Consider the following 24,133-nt stretch of genomic DNA (forward strand, 5'->3'; position numbering starts at 1 on the left):
TTTCTAGCCCTATGGAAGGCCCTTTACTTATTGAGCTCCTGTACTCTGCCAGTTTGCTCCTGGCTCTGTTTCTATGGTACCTAATTTCAGCCCTGCATTAGCGCCCTAAGACATTTCTGTTTCCATATTTCCTATGGGGTTTCAATCCTGCTTTATTCTAGCCATGTGACCCTGTTTCATTAATCTCCTTGTGCCTCAGTTTCTCCTCTTTTAAATGAAGATAGAGTTTAACCCATCGGGTGTTGTGAAGATATACACTGCTAACATTTGTACATATACAGAGATCACACAGGCACTGGCTGGCACAGGAAGCATTATGTAACTTTTGGTCAATTGCATAGGAACACCGTAGGGGCAGTAGGGCATCTGGACCATTAGAACATGTGAAGTTGTCTTCTCCTTAACCTTAGGAAGTGTCAGAGATGGGAGGAACCTTGTATCTGAGCGGGTGCTATTTACTCATTGTTCACAGGGGGAATCCAAGGCCCAGAAACAACAAGGGGTTCCACCAAGTCACTTGGTTAGTGGTAGAGCATCCACCTGTCATTGGGTCTGTTGACTCTGACTAAAGTGTTCACAGTGGCTTCATGGAGCATGTTGGATTGCATTCTACGGGAGTTGCTATTTCTTGAGACATCTTCAGAGTTCTCTGCCATTCTATATTGTGCAGAAAACGCTTGATTTTTTTTTTCACCACAAAGTGCTTATAAATGTGATACCATGAAGCAGGTTTTATCTTCTCATCAGTTACATTAGACCATGCTCATTCCTGTTTTTTAGAGGAGAATAAAGCATTTCTAGCAAAGAATTTGATGTTAGAATCACAAAGACCAAAGTCCAGGAAATGAATGAATGAAGCTGCAGAATTTTCCACATCACAAGAAGATGCAGTAGGTAGAATGGGCGCATAGCAAGGGAGCAGTTGTGACGATAGGAAACCTATTTTATTTAAAGAGTACCTCTGAGAGGTAGACTTAAGACATGATCCACATGGACTGTAGAGTGTCTACAAAAGATCTTTAACTGAAACTTTGCACTGCTGGGGATTTAACTCTATATTAACAAGCTACCTATATTAACTGTTTGTTGTAATTCACAAAATTACATCTAATCCCTATATGATATTTTCAAGTCAGGGGTGGTGGCACATGCCTTTAATCCAGCAGGCTGAGGTAAGCGGATCACCATAAATTCAAAGCCAGCCTGGAGCTACTGAGTGAGTTCCAGGTAAGCCTGGGCTAGAGTGAGACCTTGGCTCAAACAAACAAACAACAACAAGAAACCTCAACCTACATGATAATAAGATTGTCCTTTCAAAAAACATTTTTAAAGTTTAAATCAGTCAATGTCTTTGTCTCTTCAAGAGTCTTCTCTTGGCCTAATGGCTCCTGTAATAAACAAAACAAAGCAAACAGTTCCTTGATTTACCATAGATAACAAACTCAAGATTAGAATCAGTTACATAAAAGAGAAGTTACACAGAGGCTGTTGAAATGGCTCAGTGGTTAAGGCACTTGCTTGCAAAACCTAACAACCCAGGTTTGATTCCCCGGTACCCATGTAAAGCTAGATTCATAAAGTGGCACATATATCTGGGGTTCGCTTGCAGTGGCTAGAGGTCTGGTGTGCCCATTCTCATTCATTCTCTCATTCTGTCCCCCACTCTCTCTCCTTCTCTCTCTCTGTCTCTCTCTGTTCACAAACAAACAAAAACATTTTAAAAGAGAGAGGTCATGAAAATGGAAGTACTAATCAAAACTAAACCACAGGAAGTGAATGAAGTTGTAGAATTTTCCACATCACATGAAGATTCAGTATGTAGAATGGGCGCATAGCAAGGCAGTGGTTGTGACGATAGGAAATCTACTTTACTTGCTCTTCTGACCAAACCTTTTTTTTTAGGTGACTAAACTCCTTCCAGATTCTATTTCTTAGTTTCATAGGATCAAAAAATGATATGCTGATTTAGCTTTCAGTGTGCTTGCCTGCATATGCAAGCACTGGCTGCCTCATTTCACAGTGGGTGGACATATCACAGGGACCTAGCACGTGACACCTCTCTATTTAGCTAACTAGTGGGGAAGCCTGGATATGATCAGGACCATGACTGCTGGCCTTGACATTAGAGTTAGTGAGTGTGTGTTACTATCTAATAGCAATGGGATGAGCTACCTGATCTTGAATATGGATAGGACTGCCAAGCAAACTCAGCCTTCATGGTTAATTGGACAGACAGTTGGGCAAACCTGAATGGGCACCTCTTTGATTATTTTATGCTTGATTGCCTTGGTTCTCAGTTTTTGGTTGCCCACCCTCCTTTCTTATCCTCAGGTATATAAATAGCATCGACTCCATTGCAGCATTAAACATGTAATTATAATCCAACCATGACTGGGATGATGTTCTGATTCCTTAATGGATAAGGCTCCTCTGGTCCCCATTTGCAAGTTGATTCTCAATAATTTAATTCTCAAATGTCATTTCATGTCTTAGTGTAACCTATATAAAATCTTGGCACCCTGGCAATCAAGTTAAAGAGCCAAGTCACAGAGAAATACAATCTAGTTGGCAAATTAATTCTAGTGTCCTCACTGGACTCCTTGGGGAGCACCAACGCAGATATATTTCATCGACCACAAGGCAGTATTTTCAGATTCTCTCTCTCTCTCTCTGATCTTTAACCTTAATATTTCAGCTCCTTCAATTTATACTTTTTGTGGTATTGGGGATTGATCCTAGGGCCTCAAGCAGTCTAAGCTAGTGCTCTATCACTGAGCCATGTTCCCATTTCTTTAAGAGTCAAAGAACCCAGAGCTCCATCGGCACAATTGGTTAGCACGCGGTACTTATATGAGAGTCAAACAACTGTCAAGCCCTTTCCATCCTTTACTTTTTCATTCTTTTTTTTCTCTTTGATGTAGTATCCCACCCACCCCATTTCAACGGTAAGCTATTTAAAACTATTTCTTTCCATTTCCAGTACTGTACCCTCTTTCTCTCTTCTGCATTGCAGAAGCTTAGGAACCAGCTGACAGCAAGTCACATAGATGTGTGGGGGCGGGGCACAGAATCCTCTTAGCCTACTATGGGTGGACTCAAAGCATAATTCTCCTTAAATAGCAATAGAAGGAAGAAACATTGTTGGGGATTTTTTTGGCCATCTACATGTTTCTTTTACCATTTGTGTCTTTTTCTCTTATATAAATTCTGAGATCTCTGGATGGCAATCCTACCTTGGGTATGTCTTTTGGTTTCTTCCCATGGCAAGGCCCTAGGATGCTGGGTGTCAGCACAAATCACAAAGGTGCTTCAGGGCAGGAAATGCATAGCTTTGCTTCTTATAGCTCCTGTGCCCCCAGCTACCAACTGCCTGGTATTTCCCAGAGTCCAGGGAGTAGTGCAGGCAACAGGAGTCTCAAGTTGCACAAAGGTGGAGACAGGCTTCCCTAATGCCTTGTGATCCTCATCTTCCCATTGTACTTCCTGGCCACCACTGTGTGCTCCACTCTCCGTAGGTGCTCCTTATAATGCTGAGAGTTTACAGGATTTATAATGTTGTAATACTTCCAGAAAATACATATAAGTTACTATATATATATATATATTACAGAAAATAGGAGAATGAGAATGGGTTGCAAGATCTCCCAGGTAATAAGGGATCTGGAAATCTTCCTGATGGATTGAGGTTACTTCATCCACATGTCTCTTGGGGCATATAGCCTCCTGCCCATCAGTTGATATCATGCTTTCCCCTGGAATTTCTCCTTTCCCAGCCTTTCCATGGTATTTTTCTCCCAAATTAGATTTATCTACTCTTTTAAAAATCTTCATAGCAACGGTGATTCAAATGGGCTGATGTCTTCATCATCAGAATACATGTGCATTCAATGAATACTTGCTGCACTGCTCAGAATGCACGCTCACAGTGCATTTGAATGACAGATACGGAGATACGGAGACACCCCCAGTACAGAGAGAGAGGATAGCTCCTTCATTCAGAGACACTCAGTAGGAATCTATGACGTGAACTCAACAGGCACTGGCTGCCTTAGGCTTCAGATATATTAGCTGATGTCCTCGCCTTCTAGAAGCCCATAGTTTGGTAAAGGGAGAAGATGTATGAATAAAGTGCTAAATAAACTAATGTAGACAAGCTTACATCTCTGGATCATGAGTTTAAGGCTAACCTGATTACATAAAGAGACCCTGTCTATAAAGAAAATAAATCCTCCACCTATGGAAAAGAGGGAGAAAGGAGGGAGTGATGAGATCTACAAGGGAGTAGACAACACTCAGTATTTGGGAATGCCCTGTGAGTTGTAAGTGACATAAATATCAATCAAACTGGCTTAAGCCAAGTGAAGACATGGCAGTGTTGGTAATTGAGGAATCCAAGGATGGCTCCAGTTTCATGCCTGACTAGAACTGGGACTCAGTGCACAATGATCCTGTTTTCTCTGTTGTTCACTGTCTTTCTGTGTTGACCTCATATTTTCCAACTTAGATGCCTTTCTTCCATGTGGCTTGGGGTATTAACTACTCAGACATACATTCCCTCATTTTATCTTAACCCTTGGAGAAAAGAAGCATTTATTCCTTTTTTTCTTAGTATTTATGTGTCTTGTCTCTAGAAATGTCTTTTGGTTCTACTTAGCTCACCTATTAGATCAGTCACTATTGCAAAGAGGTAAGGTAGTATGATTGGTCCGAACTGAATCATGTGTAAATCTTGGGGCAAAGATGAACCATGACTGGCATTCTCATCAGAGCCCTTGGCAGTGAAGGTAGATATGCTGCTCAAAGGAAGGAAGACAGAGAAGATCAAAATCGACAGCTGGCACTACAGCTTCATGGATATTTTAGCTGTGCTGTCAGAGATGATAGATTTTTGTCAAACGAAGTGGTAAGAGACCTCCATTTTTTTTTTTTTTTTAGTGCTTTATTTTTATTTTTATTTTGGCTTTTCTTTTTTTTTGACATTGACGTACGTTTCTTTTTTTTTTTAATTTAATTTATTAGTTTTCTTTTCAGCGAATACAGGCAGTTTGGTACCATTATTTAGGCTCATCTGTGATCTACCCCCTCCCATTAGACCCTCCTTGTTAATGAAAATGAGACCTCCATTTTTGTTAGAGAAGCAGAAGAAGAAAAACCAGGCAGTCGTGTGCCAGCCTCATAGGTAAAGAGGCTACAGGGTATTGTTAAGTTTGGAGAATATGAGGAGGGTTGAAGCTGTGAGACAGGCAGGAGGCTCCTTGGCCATGCTAAGGGGCTTAACCTTTGCATTATAGGCAGGAGACAGGTTCTGAGTTTTAGGCAGGAAAATATTACTCTGGCCTGCCCATTGATCTGTACCCACCCATAACTCACCTGCTCTCATAGAAACAGCTTGGAAGCTCCATCCATGCTGAGTATGTAAGTTTATAGTGACCATCACGAGTCTATTGCTGGGTTAGGTAGGGTCCATCTGGAGACATGTCTTCTGCTCAGAGATTGGTTCATTGATATGATGGTCAGCTCTGGAGTAAGAACTTTGCAGAGGTGAAGGCACAAGGTGGGAAAACCTGGGAAAGGTTTAAAAAGATAGGGCATGTAGTTCCAGCACATGTATTTACTCATCAGCACCTTGTAACCATTACATACTGTATCTTGTTCTGGACTTAAATGGAGGAAACCTGAATCTATTGATAAGGGAATGAATGATGTGATCTGGAGAAATACCAGGACCTGAATGGAGGTTCTTGTCTTATGAAACATCTGTGGTATTCTGCATAGGTAGTCTCTCCCCACGCGGTCTGCTGTCATGGGTGGTATAACTTTGAACATACTGCAAGATTCTATAGAATTTGTCATGGACAATTACTTAGAATCCTTTCTTAAAGTCTTACAATATTTGTGGCTAACTGTGGCATTCTATCCCTGACTTAGATATTATAGTCTAGTGACACTCAGGATTCTGAGTGAATATGTCTTGAAATAAATGTATGCCAAAACGAATAGTAACAAACAGCAATAATTATTGCTCTCACATCTCATAACCCATACCCCCAGGGGGAGTACCAGCAATCCCACTGAGGAGGGCCCTCAGCAGAATGGGGACAGGGAGGAGGGAAATGATGGCACCAATACATGGTGTGTCCATACAAAGATTCTACTTTAATAAAAAAAAAAAATTAGGACTGGAGAGATGGCTTAGCAGTTAAGGTGCATGCCTGTGAAGCCTAAGGACCCAGGTTCAATTCTCCAGATCCCACATAAGCCAGAAGACAAGGTGGCACATTCATCTGGGGTTCGTTTGCAGTGGCCAGAGGCCCTGATGCACCCATTCTCTCTTTCTCTAATAAATAAATAAATAAAAATAAATATTTTCAAAAAGTTGAATGTTTACTGTAGGCCAAACAGTTCTAGGAGACTACATGTGTATATGTATGTATGTATGTGTATGTGTGTGTGTATGTGTGTATATATATATATATATGTGTGTATATATATATACACATACACATACACACACACATACACATACATACATACATATATAGACACACACACACATACATATATGAAATCACCCTGAATGCACATTCCAGCCATATAGTTTGGGTACAATTTATAACTGGAAGATAACTAAAGCATAGAGAGGCTAAAGAACTTACCAGAAGAAACACAGGGAGCAAAGAGTAGGTCTGGCATTTAGATCCAGACATCTTATTTACCATAATCTCTTTGAGTCCCACCCCTATGAAATGCTTCCCCTGGGGCTTAGTTAAGCAAGGACCGCCCCCTCATTTGCATCTTTGGTGTGTTCAACTGGATGATTTTGCCCTACCACATTTGAAATTACATCATGTTATTTACATATCTGATTTTGATGCAAAGACTCTAACCCTAGAATTCCCCCACGGTTTTATTCTCTTCTCTGCAATTTGTAACAAGCTCTGTCTTTTGGATTGTGACATTTTTATTCTTTGTTTCTAAATTAACATTGCACAGCCCAGAGCGCTCTCTCTCTCTCTCTCTCTCTCTCTCTCTCTCTCTCTCTCTCTCTGTGTGTGTGTGTGTGTGTGTGTGTGTTGTGTGTGTGGATTAAATTGTGGCAGCCTAGCAGAGTGAGGAGGATTTCTCCCACACATCGAGCCCACCGCAGACACGTTCAGAGATAGCTGCTGCTTGCAGTACACCCAGCCACGGCGGGGCAGGTGACGCTGTGCTTGTGGCCAGCGTCTCTGGAAGTGTCTGCACAGATGTGTGCCACTTCTTCTCCTGCTCCCTGCCTTCAGATTCCTGGAGCCAACACCCACCCACTCTGACAGCCTCTCTCTCTCTTTCTCTCTCTCTCCCCCTTGATTTTCAAGGAAAAAAGAAAGCGGCAGACAGAAATAGAAGGCAAGAGACAACAGCTCGACGGGCAGGTGCTGCTGCTGCAGTATTCCAAGGTAAGCAGCGGATTCCACGAGCCCAGGTCACGATTAGCCATGCAGATCACACTTCCTTCCGAGAGCCGGCCGGCCGGAGCCTGCCCTGCCGTGGAGGCGCTGTGCCTGCTGAACCAGCCTTTTTCATTCAACCGGGAAAGCATCTCTTGGCTTTCCTTGTGAATTTCTCAGATTCAGGCATCCTGATTGCTGTAAGCATGAGATTACAGTGTGCATGTGTATTGTGGTGGTTATATATAGAAATGGGATGAGAATACTCCACACAGTCCGGGGCTTGCTCTCTCCCTCCTGTGCATTTTTTCAGAGGCTCTAAAAGCTACACTTCACATAATGTACTTTTTAAACATGAAAAATAATTGCTGTCGTAATGAGGGAGGAAGGGAGATAAAACAGCATGATCTGATCAAAGAGCAACACTGCATTTCAGATTGTTTCTTTTATTTGTACTTTGCAATGTGGGGAGTGTTCTGTTAGAACAAACAGTTGGTCAAAGATGGCTTTCAAATGATTTCACTGGAGTCTCCGTTCACCTGATTAAAAAGAGGGAGTGTTATTTTTTTTTCTTTAAGACCTAATGCACTTAAGGCTCTGTAATTGATTATGGCCACAGAACAGCTCTGTTACTGTCACAAGGACTCCACTGGAGGCTGAATGTTGCTTTCTGCATAATATGACCACATTCAAGGGCCAGCTAGGAGTTGCTGTCTGCTTTTGACTGGGTGGTGGTTTTTTCTTTAAAGGAAAACCTTATACTGCTGGTCTCAAGTTGCTGTGACCTTGTGTGTGCAGCCTCGCTTCGCTCAGAGCTGGCTGGGAAGGTGGGGCTCACTGTCAGGTGATGCTAGGTATGGACCAAGGGACTCTTGAACAAGGTAGACCTTTGTGCTTGCATGGCTCCTTCTCCAGAAAGCCTAGTTATGCTTAATGAATCCTCAGAGGGAAAATCACGAGCAGACCACCTTGTGGTCTCAGAGAGCAACATGACCTATATCTGCAACATGTGCATATCAGTCACTGAGAACTTGAACCTGAGAAATGGGTTCTAATGGAAGAGGCGTAGCACAGCACTGAGAATATTGTCTCTTTTTCTATGCGTCATGTTGGAGCTTCAGATCTTTTTGTGTAGGAGCCTGTACTGTATTCCAGAGCTGCCACTGCCTCCCAACAACATGACCATAGGAGGATGGAGGCTAAAATCAGGATCCTGTTCTTACAGACTAGGGTTTACAAATACTGTCTGGACTGAGTGAATTGTTCAGGATAGGTCTGAACAGAGCAATCTCTGGCCCAGAGGGCAGACAGTTCCCACATTGAAAGAGAGAAATATGTACTAAGGCCTCAGTGAATTCTTGGTTAAATGGAGAACTTATTTTATTTGAGAAAGAGAGAAAGCAGAGAGAGAGGGCACTCCAGGGCCTTCAGCTGCTACAAATGAACTCCAGATGTGTGTGCCCCCTTGTGTACCTGTGTGACATTGAGCACTTGTGTCTGTGCATCTGGCTTACGTGGGACCTGGAGATTTGAACAGGAGTTCTTAGGCTTCACAGGCAAGTGCCTTAACCACTAAGTCATCTCTGCAGCCTGAGAACTTTTGTGACAAGTGCAGAGGCTTTGAGCACACAACTTCTCAGCATAGCGTCCTGCTTTGCATTCTTTGAATACATAAGTCAGGCAATGAACATATGTCACACACCAAGTTCCTTCTCTCCCATTGGTGCCATAACCTGTCATATTCCATCTACTTTCTGTCTGTCTATCCAGTTAATATAAACAATAATAAAATTGGCTGAGTTGTATATGAGGAAGCAGTGAGTTTCCCTTCAGCATGTGAAAATGATGGCAATAAATTCTTTCTGAGACAGGATCCACCCAACATTTTCATCTAGGCAATCTTGCTGGAACGGGGGGGGGGGGGGAGTGATGGAGGTGAGTGTAGTTTTGTGAGCGGACCCCAGTGCATTGTCTTTTCCTCTCTCTGAGGAAGGCTTGGGTACACAGAATGAGGATGGACTGTTAACCTTGAAAACTAGAAAAGAAAAAGGCTTCAAAAAAGGTGGTATAGGGCTAGGGAGATAGCTCGGTGGATAAAGGCACTTGCTTGCAAAGCCCGTTGGCCTAGGTTAGATTGCCCAGTACCCATGTAAAGGCAGATGCACAAAGAGGCTCTGGCACACCCATAACATGTCTCTCTTTCTCCTCTGTCATGCAAATAAATAAATAAATAAGCAAATAAATAAATATTTTTTAAGAGGCAGTATGTACCTGGTGCCACTTAGGGAGGTACCCAGTTTCTATATATGAGGAGGCAGGGTCCGTGGTAAGGCAGGGAGACTCACTGGGCTTCACTGTGGGTAGCTCAGGTAAAGCTTCTGTGATGCAGCCTCACTGTTCTGAGCCCATCCTCCCTAAAACAACTGCCTAATTTCCATATAAGGAAGAGAGTGAGTGCCTGACTGGGGGATAAGATCACCACCCACCATAGAAAAGAATAAATTCCATTTTAAATTTACCAACTGTTGACTGAACTGAATCATGTCACCTTCCCTGGGATCCTTCTGTTTCCAGCTTGGTGGCCTCACCCCTTGATGGAAGCAAATGGCCCCGAGGTTATATTTCCTCCTCCATGGGTTTCTCAGATGAGAGCTACCAACTGTCCCCTGCCACACAACCACCTTGTCGTCCTCTTGCCCATAGTTAGTAATAGTTAACTTTTTTTTTTTTTTTTTTTTTTTAGTCCCAGCATGTGCCTGGTACTTTAAATACAAACTCAGTAATGGCCACCAGATAGATTCTGCCCTCTCCAGCACACAGTCTGGAAATGAATTCATAGGATCAAGTAACTGCCCAAGGATACAGAGACTGTAAGTGCAGCGTGCCGAGCTGAATGCCAAGGCTGTCTGCTTCCAAAGGCCAGGCTCTTCTCAGGACACTGATCTCTTTGAATGAAATAGTTCCTATTGGGTAATTTGTCTAGACAGGTGCCAGTTGCCATCATCATTGTCTCTCTTATTCTCCGCGTATTTTTGTGGACTGCAGGAAATTTAGACCATGTGGAGACATGTCACAGTGATTACTGTGGATTCCCTAATGTAGAAAATATTAGAAAATATGTCAGTAATTGATGTGTATTTCCCTAATTGACAAAGTCCCAGCTGCTTTTGAAGAAAATATTCTCAGTGCAAAGACAATGGAAGAGCATTCAAGTTAGGTTTCATGTTAAGATGTAACTCTCATAATCTTTGGCTGAGTCTCATAACTGTATTTTTCTGTGGTTGCTTATTGCCATGCAATGGGATATGAATTATTTAGGCAGATTCACTGCTCTATCGTCAAAGCAAATAAGTGGAATACAAGGCAGTGGTTTGGCACTTGTATATATGCTTAATATTCTTGCCCATTGCAGTATTTAGGAGTACACAGTAACTCCACAGAATGAAATCTCACTACTGTACACAGGGAATGTGGGCAAATTCGTTTTTTAAAAAAATATTTTATTTGTTCATTAGAGAGAGAGAGAAAGAGGAAGAGAAAGAAATGGTACACCAGGGCCTCTAGCGATTAAAAATGGACTCCAGACACATATGCCATCTTGTACATCCACCTTTGTGTGGGTACTGGGAAATTGAACCTGGTCCTTTGGCTTTACCAGCAAGTGCCTTAACCACTAAGCCATCTCTCTAGCCCCATGGGCAAATTCTTTAATGCAATAAAAGAGATAAGGATGAAATGCTAAAATGTCACCTGCTATGTCCCAGTGAGTTGGAAACCTTAAGTTACTTCAGTTTCTGGCCAAATAAAATTGAGACTTTTTAAATACTCAATCATCTATACATAATAAGTAATATTTTTGTTACAGGTCAGAAATACTTGCAAATGGGATCAGCAAACAATTTTAATAGCTGTATTTTTGCTTACTATAAAGGGAAGACAATGTGATCAGTGCAAAAATTACATTTACATGAATAAGGACATATCAAAAAGTCAACTGAGTACTCACCGTACAGACATAGCCTTCATGGGATAAAATATACTTCTTTCTATACTCCGTCTGCTACCAACATACTGCTACAGATTAAGATACATAACCCTTGTTCACAGGCTTCATTAGCCTTGGGGCAAATGAATTATTTTAATATTTGTGTCTAAATTACCTCTTTTAATTTTTTGCATGTGGATTCTTTTAACTTCCCATGCTCAAATTTATAAATTTTATGGACTTTCATTTGGCATTGTTTTACTTTATGACTTTATAATATTTGATTTTGAAGTCGCCCTCAGGAAGATTTTTTATTTCAATGTGTACTGGTAAGGTTTCCTATCTTTCAATAACTTTAATTCTTTTAGAATTTATTTTCTCTATGCAGTATGATGTAGAAATAAAGCTTTACACTTTTACTCACAGTGAGCCACTGTCTTAACATGATTTATTAATCCATCCTTTCCCTCATTGATTTAAATGCCATCTTTATCACATACATAATTCACCCTTATACTCAAATCTACCATTTGATTCTTTTTATTCCATTAATCTTCTCATTTCTGAGCCAGTACCATTCTCATTTAATCCCTATAGCTTCTTAATATATAATAATATTTCAAAAAGCAAGGGCCATCATTATTCTACTTTTGAAAAATTGTCTTGGCTTTTTAATTCTATGGCAACAATTATTTATTGTTATTGTTTTTATAATATGACTTATGATAATATGCATCTTAAAAAATAAATCAGCTGCTGTATTACACCGACACAGACTGAATTTAATATTTCCTTTTGCCCCTTGGTTGAATGGCCAGAGATTTGTCTATTTTATTGGTCTGTTCAAAGTCCAAGCCCCAGAGTATTCACACTGTATATACTGCAACCTGCATTCCTTTGGGCCTGTCTTATTTATAAAGGTTTGTTTGAGAGTTGACACTGTCAGAATCAAATTGCTAGTAGCACATGTTCAGTATAGTTCAGTCTGTGAATTACTTATTCATGAGCAGGGAACCTTGACTAGAGTTTTCTTCTAACCCTAGCTATAAAAATTGTGTTTTACAAACCATAGTGTTTTCTTTAGAGATGACTAAATAAGAAGAGATCAAAAAGTACACTATGACCTTGTGTAGTATTGACTGTCACCTCTCCAAAGCCATCTCCTGCATCCCCCTGAGGTGTCAGGAGTATCCCTGTGGAGCTATTACGGTGTGTCTCGCTATTTTGAAACTTTAGCATGAATTTTAGGTGCTTCTTAGTTTTTAGTATGTACAAAAGGTCAGTGTTAAAATGTTAAATATTCTACAGCTAGGCATAGTATTCCACATAAAGGAATTTCATTTATTTTTTCTTCTGTCATATCTCCCCTAAAAGTTCTCTGATGGAGGGTGAAATCCCACTTTTCCCCAAGGTCTTTACTTGGCTTCTCCCTGTGTGAACTGAGTCATGTAGATAAACCTCAAAACCAAACCAACATCATTTTAGGCATCAAAGAGGAAGAAAGGAGAGGATTAGGAAAGGTTAGGAGAAGCGGAGGAGGAAAGGAACATGAGGGGATATTGAAAATACAAAAAAATCATGATTACCTCATGGAGTCTAAGCCATTTCCTGTTATAAAACTGCAGTTAGCCAGATTCCAACCACCGCCCACTAATACAGTCCATCTCAGTTTTAGCCAGATTACCGATTTAGAACAAACAGTAAAAATCATAAAGCCACAAGAATAAATCAATCACGGGTGAATATTTTTATAGTCTGGGGATGAGGATGTCTTATCTAAACCCAACCTCAGTACCAGAATTATAAAGCAAAAAGATTGTTAAATAGGACTTTCCGACAATAAATGCCTGGTAAGAAAATTATACAGACACACTGCTAATCCTGATCTGTCTCCCACTGCCCCATGTTGCCCTTGCCCACTGCCTCAGACATTTCTCACTGTTTACCTAGGGCACCTCAAAAGCTGCTTCATGTCAGTTACCTGATCTGTAGATGATGAAGATTTAATTAAAATATCTCAAAAGGGCTGGCGAGATGGCTCAGCAGTTAAGGCATTTGCCTGCAAGGCCTAAGGACCAGAGTTCAATTCCCCAGTACCCACCTAATACCAGATGTACAAAGTGGCACATGCATCTGGAGTTCATTTGCTGTGGCTAGATGTCCTGATACACCCATTATTTCTCTTTCTATCTGACTCTTTCTCTCTCTCTCTTGCTCAAATAAATAAATAATAGATAAAAGATCTTGAAGATCTTTCTTAGCTTCATAGGCCTAAGATTTTACACTTTCTCAAATGCAGTGTGTGCAATGCTTTCAGTAATTCCTTCCTTCAACTGCTCCTTGTTCCAATCAGCCATAAGTTCAAAAGTTAGCTTCAGGTATGGATAGAAGACACAGCACTTTACTGTGAGAGCCTCAGGGGTGGGGGTAGGGTGGCATCAAGGTGAAGCCCACTGTTGCAGAGGCTGGAGACTGGTTATCCATGTGAGGGAGAAGGCGGTGGTGCCTGATGCTTGTAAATCTTACTTGGGTGCTTTTTGATGCTAAGATGGAAGCCAGGATTTCATATATACTAAATACATGCTTTTCCACTGACCTATATCCCCAAAGTGATTCTTGGGTCATTTTATAGAGTCGTAGGATAATACAGCCCCTATACTGTCACTTTAGCATACAAGTACCAATCACTTACATGGGAAATAAAATCGGGTCTTTAAGTCTAGATTAGAAACTGCAGCTCAGTGGCTGAGATCATGTGCTGTTCCAGCATGAAGACTGGAGTTCAAACCTATGTGAATGTAAAAAGCTCACTGCCTTGCTGAGGAGGGAGGAGGCTAGGGGATCTCTGGAGCTTGCTAGTCAGCCAGTCGAGCTGGAAAATGGCAAGCTGCAGGTTCAGTGAGAAACCCTATCTCACAGACATAAGGTAGAGGAGTAACAGAGAAGGACATCTGAATGCTCTTTTGGCCTCTGTGTGCACACATACCCCCCCCCACATATATACACATATATACAAAAAAGGAAGGAAAGAAAATTGCAGGTTGAGTACTCTGTTTGCCTCTTAACATACTATAACCAAATGGATCTCTACAGTGATTTATAATGAAACTGTTTATAATTAAAAGCAGGAAAAAGACAGGCCATGCATGGTGGTGCATATTGATAATGCCAGCAGTCAGGAAGCTGAGCCCAAAGCAGTCATTATTCCTTCCCAACCACTGGACTGAAATGAAACAGTTTATTCTAGTCTATGATATATTAGTCCTCTGGCACAGGTGGGAAGTAAGATTCTACCAACACTAGAGACTACTGCTGAGGATGTTTGGAAGGCTTTTCACTAGAAACACGACATTGATTAATCTTTTCAATGAAAACAGCTTAACATAACTAAATATGGTGTGGCATTTTACAATAAGGCTGTAGTTGCATAGGAAAAGATCCTTATCTTTTTGGTGACTCAGACTCAAATATGGGTGGGTGTCACATCATGGTGTTTGATATTTACTTTAAAATGCTTTGCTGAAAAAAATGCGTGCAAAATATTTATGATCCTTAAATCTAGATGAGATTTCACGAGTATTCATACATTATACATTTGTACTCTATTTTCTGGTTTTTGAGTCAAAAAAATAATATAAAGCACAGATAATCACCAGCAGCTTTCTCAGAGCCGTACTTTTCCCAGATAACTGCACACAGCTTGTTCCTTGCTTCCTATAGGACCCTGCTCAAATGTCACTTTATCAGTGAACCCTTTTGGATCAATCCCATAAATATAGAAAAACCCTCTTTAATCCCCCCATCTACTACTTTTATTCCCAGAACCCTCTGGGTGGAGGAAAAAACATGCATATGTGTGTATTTCCCTATACATATATGGCCCACAAATGACAAAATACATGTGTGTATACACATATGCATGTATGTGTGTGTGAAATATGTGTTTGTCTCCTGACTACAATAGAAGCTGCATAAAGTAGGAATTTGTTTCATCTTAGCAGCCAGAATGCTGCTGAGTATGCCACAGCATCTCCATAAATATTCAACTGAATTTTTAAAAAATGAAAGAAAATGTAGAGACAAATCCATCCAGGAACCCTCAAGAAACCAAGTCAAAGAGGGCATGAAGGCCAAGGTTCAGGCCTAGCCAGTCAAATGGCGTAGCTAAAACAGAGACCTTAAGAATGCACAGAAAGGCTACACTGAAAGGTGTCGTTTTGTCTGTTACCTTCTCTCATTGCTACAGTCCAAAGTGCTTCGGGAAAAATGGCTGCTCCAGGGCGTACCCGCAGGAACAGCGGAGGAGGAGGAAGCCAGGCAGCGGCAGTCTGAAGAGGATGAGTTCAAAGTCAAGCAACTTGAAGATAACATTCAGAGGTAGGTGACCTCCAGCCTGGAAATAACACGCGCTCTCCTCCAGGGGGCGCTCATCCATGCTGTGCCTTAGAACCACTCTCCTAAAGCAGACACCGAGGCCATTTGCCTTTTCCGTTGACCCGAGGTTGTTCCTCGAGTACTAATATTGTACTGGGCTGTAATACGTACAGTGACGACTTCTCAGGCCAGTGGTGGTGTGAGCAGCTCCTCTCTTCCTAAATGCCCCCTCTTGAGGTCTTCGATCAGCTATCGTTTTCTGCCTTGGGTTGCCATTGTCAGGCAGGTCTGCCCATGTGACCAATGGCAATGGGAGAACTGAAGCACGTGGGGCTTAGGACGGAAATGAATAGGTACAGAAGAGCTGGTGAAAAGTGCTGACCTCTGCTCATGAACTGTGCATGGCTTCCCTATCCTGTTGGAGGGGGGGGGGGAGTGATTTGTTTGCTTTATGGCTCATTCTGGGGAAGAGATGACCTACCTGTGGCCAGTTGGCTGACCAGGCTCATCGAGAAGGAAAAGTGTGGGTATACACTTGGCCACCGGAGCCATCCTGGGTCTCAGGATACCTGGGCAGAAGCAGGGGCTGAAGGTGGAAGGTGGTGAGTGTAGATGTCATTCGAGCCCTGCCTGCCAAATTCTCCCTGGGGTGCTTTTGTCTCCCTCTCCTGAGATTATGAGCTCTTCTAAGAGTGCAAAGCGTTGTCAGGTGTGTTAGCCACACAGCTTTCATCCCAGCACTTAGTAGGCTGAAGCAGTTCTTCAGTTCAGGGTCAGCCTGAGCTACACAGTGACACCCTGTCTCAAAAACAAACAAACAAAAACAAACAACAAACCCTGCTACCCACAGGTGAGCAATTGCTGATGCTGAGGGCACCTCAGGGACTCCAGTGTTGTCATTAAATGGGCAAGCAAGCTGACTGGAAACCCCAGGCCTACTTCAGCCTATGCTCCTATTTTGCCTAGGTCTGAATGTCTGCTAAAGAGCTGTCAGAACAGCTTGGATAAACTTATCTTGTGGGGGAAATGGTCAAGAAAAAAAATTGGTGTGTGTGTATATATACACAAAGACACACATACACATAAACATGCACCTCTGCATGGACACATACTTTAAAAAATACAAGAAGTAGAGATTAAACTGTTTCTAGCCATTTATATCATGAGAGAGGGGGGAAAGAAAGAGAAAGAGAAAGAAAGAAAGAAAGAAAGAAAGAAAGAAAGAAAGAAAGAAAGAAAGAAAGAAAGAAATGCATTGTTGTAGATAGAAGGGAAAAAAATTGGAAAAAGGAAAGAATTATTATATGACCTTTTCTATGTTTCTTGTGGGCTTGAGCAGAGATAGTTGTTTTGTATGCATGCATACATGTATGTGTGTGTGTGTAAAATGTGTGGTAGGGTGTGTGTGTTGAGTGTGTATGTGGTGTATGCACATGTATGTGCTGATGTGGTGTTCAGTGGTCTTGTCTGCAGCACCACACGGCTTGATGCAGCAGCCAGAAAAGTCCATCAGGTCCCTCTTCCATCAGTCACCTGCCTGATTTTCCTTGTGATTCTGGAGTTTGCTTCAGAAATTCTCCAGTCTCTGCCCCACCCCCTCCTACAGAACTGGCATTATGGACATGCATGGCCACACAGATGTTTCTGGAAATTCAAACTCAAGTGATCTCAGGCTCCGTCAGAACCCCATACTTGTACAGGAGGCACACTTAACTGCTGAGCCAGAGATAGGTGTTTTTATGGTCCAGGAGTTGGCAGCTCTTGACAGGCAGGTTAAGCCGTCACACTGGATGCTCATCTTAAATGAAGACTCCATCTTTTTGGCTAAGGCAGTGATTGAAGTGAGCTGGAAGAGTTAGGGGATGCCTTATTGTTCAGGTGAGCACAGTCATTCTCAGGGGGGAAAAAAGCATATCTTTTCATCTTTGAATCAAGAGATAATGAGCTCACGCAAGTGGCACAATCTTTTGCAGCCCATTTAATAGCTGGACAGTCAAGCCGGAAGGAGAGAAATCACAGACTGCAGGGCGAGGGTGAGGCTCTGATTAAGGGTGCATTGCTTTCTGCGTGTCATGGCCTTGCCAGGCCTTGGCCACGTGAACCGTGGAGTGTAGACTGGGCATGAACTGCATTCCTGGAGCTGCTTTCTGTGAGCAGACTGCTGAGGGCGCCTTCTCCTCCTCTGGGCCTCCTGAGGGAGAACTTCCTACTTGGGAAATCGTTCTGCTTCCCCACGTTTTCCCATAGATTGAGTCATCCTTATGCAACATGCTTGGTACCAGAAATGCTTAAATTTTGGATTTTTTTTATTTTCTAGATTTTGGGATATTTATTATTATTATATAATGAGAAGTGTTGGAGATGAGCTCCAGATCTATTCAGAAGAGTCATTTACATGTCATGTATACACCTGTACACATAACTTGCTGGTAACTTTATAAAATATTTTTAATAGTTTTGTGCATGAACACTTGTGATCAGAGGACAGGCATGGAAATTTCCACTTGTAAGTGCTCAGAAAGTTTCAGAAGTTGGAACATTTTCAATGTAGGCTTTCAGATTAGGCGTGCTTAACCTATACATTTATAGTTTTAGTCTTCCAGTCCCAAGGGAAGACAGGAGGCTGTTCTGCCTTCTTTTGTGAGAGACACTCAGGCCCCCAAGCCCCTTGTGGTCAGCATAGGTGAGTTCTCTCTCTCTCCCTCCCTCCCTCCCTCCCTTCCTCTCTCCCTCTCTTTCTCAGGGTTATTGGAACAGCTGTTGGGCTCTGGGTACACATGAGCACACTGTGACAAAGTCTATTGATAGGCCAGGACTCTGCTTACCTTGGCTGACCTGGGCTAAGTGGTTCTCAGCTGTAGGTTGATGCATCTGCTCTTATTTTCTCTGAACTGATAGGCCAATAGGTTACTCTTATCTTTTTCATGGCAATAGCAGAGGAGCAAGAAGCTTAGCAGAAGAAATAAGCCTTTGCCCTTAAGACACTAGCCAAAGCATGCCAGTGGCCATGACAGCAGCCAAGATAAGGAGATGGACAGCAAGCTCGTAGTGAAGAAACAGAGCAGAGTTGAGAATGGGGGTGAATGATTCAACCTTCCACAAACATTATTGCTGACCTGAATTAGGGAAAACTGGCCAGCATGGAGGAAATCACAGAAAGGCCAGTTACTAAAAAGAAGAAAAACTGGGCTGGAGAGATGGCTTAGCAGTTAAGCGCTTGCCTGTGAAGCCTAAGGACCCCGGTTCGAGGCTCGGTTCCCCAGGTCCCACGTTAGCCAGATGCACAAGGGGGCGCACGCGTCTGGAGTTCGTTTGCAGAGGCTGAAGCCCTGGCGCGCCCATTCTCTCTCTCTCCCTCTATCTGTCTTTCTCTCTGTGTCTGTCACTCTCAAATAAATAAATAAATTTTTTTTTAAAATGTCATTAAAAAGAAGAAACACTGAAACACCACAGTCATACAGAGGAAAGGAAGAAGGGACTAGAGAGAAGAGGAGCGCTTTCAAGATCATGTTCAGAAGCTGCTCGTAGTAGAACAGGAGACCTGGGATGACCTACAGGTGGGACGCCACAGAGCCACTAGATTAAAGGACATCAGTCTTTGCAGCAAGACATCAACCTGACGAGCCTGCGTCACTCCCTAGCAGTAAATCAGAGTCTCCTAAAGGCTGTCTTCAAAAGCTAAAGTAAGCCAGACATGGGGACGGTCACTTATAACTTGCATTTGGGAGATGGAGGCAAGAAGACACAGTGAGCTTGAGACTAGCCTGGGTACATGCGGTCTCAAAACCAAACAAAAAGCCACTCAAGTTTACTAGTACAAGTATGTTCTGAAGGCAGTTTAGGCCTTGTTGAATGAGCAGTAGCTTAAAAACCTGAAGGAAGTGTGGGGTATGATGGCTCATATTTACAATTCTGGCTCTCGGGAGGCTGAAGCAAGAGGATTGCTGTAAGTTTGAGGCTAGGCTTGGCTACAAAGTGAGTTCCAGGTCAGCCTGGGTTGCAGAGTGAGACCCTGTCTCAAAAACAAACAAATAAATAAACAGAAATGGAATATTAAAAACTGAAGGAAAAATATAGATTAGTAATCAAAAAAACAGAGACAATTCTCCAAAATAAATAAAGAAGACACATTTGGGTCATTTCATTTAGAGAAAGTAGCAAGTAACATGTAGAATTTAGAGTATAACTAAAATGTACACTGCTATATTCATTTATTCTTTATGTTCAAATAAAGCATGCATCTTTGCACTTAGACATATGTCTATCTCCCTAGACATCATCAAATGCAGAGGACAGAATCAACCACCTTTTTTTTCTAGAAACCATGGCCGTATAACAGGTATCAGGTGTGTGGGTGTCTTATCTTTCAAAATGTTCTTTATACATTGGTGATGATTTGGTATGGAAAACTGTCCGTCAGAGCTATGGTTGGTGATGCTTAATTTTTTAAAGCCAGTCCAAGAGGAAAAAAAGAAGGTCAGAAGGAGGGAAAGAGTGAGAAAGAAAAGGAAGAGAAAAAAAAGAATAAGTTGATGGAGGGAGGGAGGAAAGGAGAGAAGGAAGGGGGGAGAAGGGAAGGGAGAAGGGTATCCTGAGCACTAGAATCACCTGAGAAGTTTTAAAAAAACAAGAATTCTAAGGCCTCACTCCAGAAACTTGGATTCAGTGGCCCAAACAAGGAGCCCTGGAATCTGGTTTATTGCAGCATTCTCCAGGCAGTTACATTGAACATTCAGGCTCTAGAAGGATTGTTGTGAAGGGGGAAAAAACAGACTGTAATTGGAATCCCATTTCAGTATCTATTACAGAGAGTTTCCACATTTCTGGAATAAGCATCCAACCAAACACAGTTTATGGGAGGAAATGGATTTTAGTTCAAGCTTACAGATGCAGGGGAAGTTCCATCGATGGTGGAAGAGGCTGGCTCCTTTTCACAGATACAAGGAGAGAGAGAGAAATAATCAGCAACACTCAGCAGCAAGCAAGGGACCTTGCCAGAGCTCCTTGCATACCTTTGGGCTGGACTTCACATCTGCCCCCAGTGACACTACCCATGTAGAGGGAGTTGGCCTGCTAACCACTGCAACCGAACTCCAGATGCATGCGCCACCTTGTGCATGTGTGTCTGTCTTATGTGGGTTCTGGGAAGTAGAGCCTGGGTCCTTAGGCTTCACAGGCAAGTGCTTCATCTGCTAAGTTACATCTCCAGCCCTGCAAACTCAATTGTAATAGAACACCTGAGTCTACGGGACCGTATATTTAAAGTACCACAGTATCTAACTTTCCTCAAAGGAGAGTGGGTCATAAATAGCCTGGGTAAGAAATCAGTAGTCCAGGGGTCAAGGTGTTAGCTCAGGGCTGGAGAGCTCTAGGCCCTGGGTTCCTTCCTGAGCACCAGAGGAAGAGAAAATACAAAAAGGAATTGGGGCACAGTCTCCCTCTCTCTCTCTCTCTCTCTCTCTCTCTCTCTCTCTCTCTCTCACACACACACACACACACACACACACACACACACACACACACAGAAAGAGAGAGAGAATAGCCCAGATCCTTGGTTTCAGACTGATTCTGGGCATGAGGACTCCTGTAGGCCTTGCAGTGGAACCCAGCTTCTCTTTGAGCTTGATTAGAAATAGCCTTGGTTCTACAGGCCAGATTGAGAAATCTGGCTACTTCCTCAAAGGCCAAAAAATCCTACCATCTTTCAAAGATTGACAACTGAAATTCTAAGCAGTATGGCCTGGTAGTGATGGTGCTCAACCAGCTGGAAAGGGCGGGGAGAGCCTGTCACCATGGTGGGCAGCTTGTGGCTGACTGCACTATACTGCCTTCCCTGGGTAACGGCGGGGTTGTGTTCTTGGCTTGTGGAAACTAGAGACAGAAGAGCTAAGTGAGGTCAGAGCTGTTGAAAACACATGCTTCTTAAGTTACAAAACAATCCAGATGTTGACATCTGGGTGAGTTATCCCTTGTTGGATTTTTACACTGAGGAAGCCTAAGGGATCTTTTCAGGCTTGAACCCATGGTCAGCCATACACCATGTGGCCACTGTGTGGACAGGTCCTCAGGGCCACAGCCCCACATCAATGCTTTTCCAGATTTTAGACAGTTCCACGCTAGTCTCATCTATCTCATATATGTTCAAGTCAACAATTCTCATTGCTTGCCTTGTGATGTTTTTCCACCCAAGATTATCTTTCTGTGGCTGGGGAGACAGAGCAGTCGGCAAAGCACTTGCCACATAGCATGAGGATCCAAGTTTGGGTCCCCAGTACCCACTTAAGTGCTCAGTGTGGTTGTACATACCTGAGGTCTCAGCCCCAGGGAGGACAGACAGGGGACCCTTGGGGCAAGCACACTAGTAGACCAGCTGAGTTAGAGAGCCCTGGGCGCTGACAGCCCCTGTGCCAATCAATAACACGGAGAGGGACAGAAAGAGATGCCTGATGCCAACTTCTGGCCTCCACATGCACACACACATACACCTGCACCTGCACCCACACACCTGCACACACGCACACCTGTACACACACAACTGCAGACACACACTTACACCTGCACCCCCACACACATGTACACACACATACACCTGCACACACACACACACAACCATACAACTGCACACACATACACACACACACACCTGCACCCACATACCTGAACACACACACACATGCACACACACACATACACAACCATATACCTGCATCCACACACATGCACACACATACACCTGCACACGCCCCACACACATACCTGCACACACACACACATATTCACACACACATACTCCTGTACCCACACATGCACACACACATACACCTGCACACACACACACATACACCTGCACCCACACATGTGCACCCACACATGCGCCCACACATTCATCGGCACCCACACATGTGCACACATATACAGCTGCACCCACACGTGCACACACATACACCTGCACACACCTCACACACATACCTGCGCACACACACACACATATGCACACACACATACTCCTGCACCCACACATGCACACACACATACACCTGCAGCCACACCTACACCTACACCCCCACACACATGCACAACACAAAACCTGCACCCACACACGTGCGCACACGTACACAACACACACACATGCCAGTAAAAAGATTATCTTTCTAGTTTCATTGGAGCTGTTACTCTTCTCACCACTTAAGAGATGGAAGGTTTGTTTCCCACAGCTCCAGAGTCTGGAGGGGCTGGGCCCGTGCACTTGGGCGGACGAGCGGGGCAGTGGTGGCAATGGGAGGCTTTGCTGGCTTCTTCCTTCTTCAGGCAGGAAGCAGGAAGAATGGGATGCTGGCACTCAGCTGGCTGTCTGCATTCTCCCTCTTTGTTCGATACTGCCCACATTCAGGGTGAGTCCTCCCCTAACTGTTAACCCCTTTGGAAAACACCCCCACAGATATACCCAGGGTGTGGCTCATCAGTCTCCCAGGTAAGTCCAAATCCAGTCAAGGTGACAATGGAGTTGACCCATCATAATTAGGTTTTATTCAAGTGAATAGTGTTCTCAATTTTCTTTTTTTAAATATTTCATTTTTATTTATTTATTTATGATAAAGAGAGAGAGAATGGGCGTGTCAGGGCCTCTAGCAACTGCAAATGAATCCCAGCCCTGTGCGCCACCACCACGTGCATCTCGCTTATATGGGACCTGGGGAATTGAACCTGGGTCCTTAGGCTTTGCAGGCAAGTGCCTTAACTGCATTTCTGCAGCCCTCAATTTTCTTGATTAGTGAGACTCATAAGGAAATTTGTTCCACTACTCTTCTCTTGGAATTACTCCTATGAAGATGAAAACTTCTTGCACTATGAAATGAAAATGGAATGAACTGCCTCAAAGCTCTGCTGGTTTTTCGCTGTGTGACCTTGGGCAAGTCTCTCACTGGTTTGGTCTCACAATGCTCATTCACTGAGAGGTCTCTCAGTATCTCTCAGCTGTGACATTTTGAGGTTCTTTAATTTGATGAGTTGGGTAGACAGCTCTTCTCTACGCAAATGCACCCTTGCAGAGAAGTGTCCCTGCTGCGGCAGGAAGTGGTTTTGGATGTAGCTTAGAACTGCAGAGAGCAGTCAGGTTCTTAGGAAACAAAAGCGCTGTGTGTAAGGAACTGATTTACTGCAGGGATGACTAACTCCTTAGAACAGCTGTCAGTTCTAAAATATGTCGTATCAATATTCATTGAATAAAACATCAAAATCCCACGTGCTAACTCAGAGAGCTGTACTGTAGTTTTGTTGTTCTAAGTTCAAGGGCTGGGTGTGACTCAGTGGATAAAATCCTTGCCATTCGAGCCAGGGTACCTGCGTA

The 24,133-nt window shown here is 42.9% G+C and overlaps 1 protein-coding gene across 6 annotated transcripts in view; it reads left to right on the forward strand.

The window, feature by feature from the left end:
• The window catches only part of Palm2akap2 (PALM2 and AKAP2 fusion), a 544,596-nt gene that overhangs the window by 234,279 nt on the left and 286,184 nt on the right, over nt 1-24,133 (forward strand). For all 6 annotated transcript variants that reach the window (XM_045153745.1, XM_045153748.1, XM_045153746.1 and 3 more), the window contains 2 exons: nt 7,356-7,436; nt 15,659-15,789. In XM_045153745.1, coding sequence (XP_045009680.1) covers nt 7,356-7,436; nt 15,659-15,789 — 212 coding nt within the window. The remainder of the gene's footprint in view (nt 1-7,355; nt 7,437-15,658; nt 15,790-24,133) is intronic.

The sequence above is a fragment of the Jaculus jaculus genome, chromosome 1 (assembly GCF_020740685.1).
Source record: "Jaculus jaculus isolate mJacJac1 chromosome 1, mJacJac1.mat.Y.cur, whole genome shotgun sequence".
Taxonomy (NCBI): Eukaryota; Metazoa; Chordata; class Mammalia; order Rodentia; family Dipodidae; genus Jaculus; species Jaculus jaculus.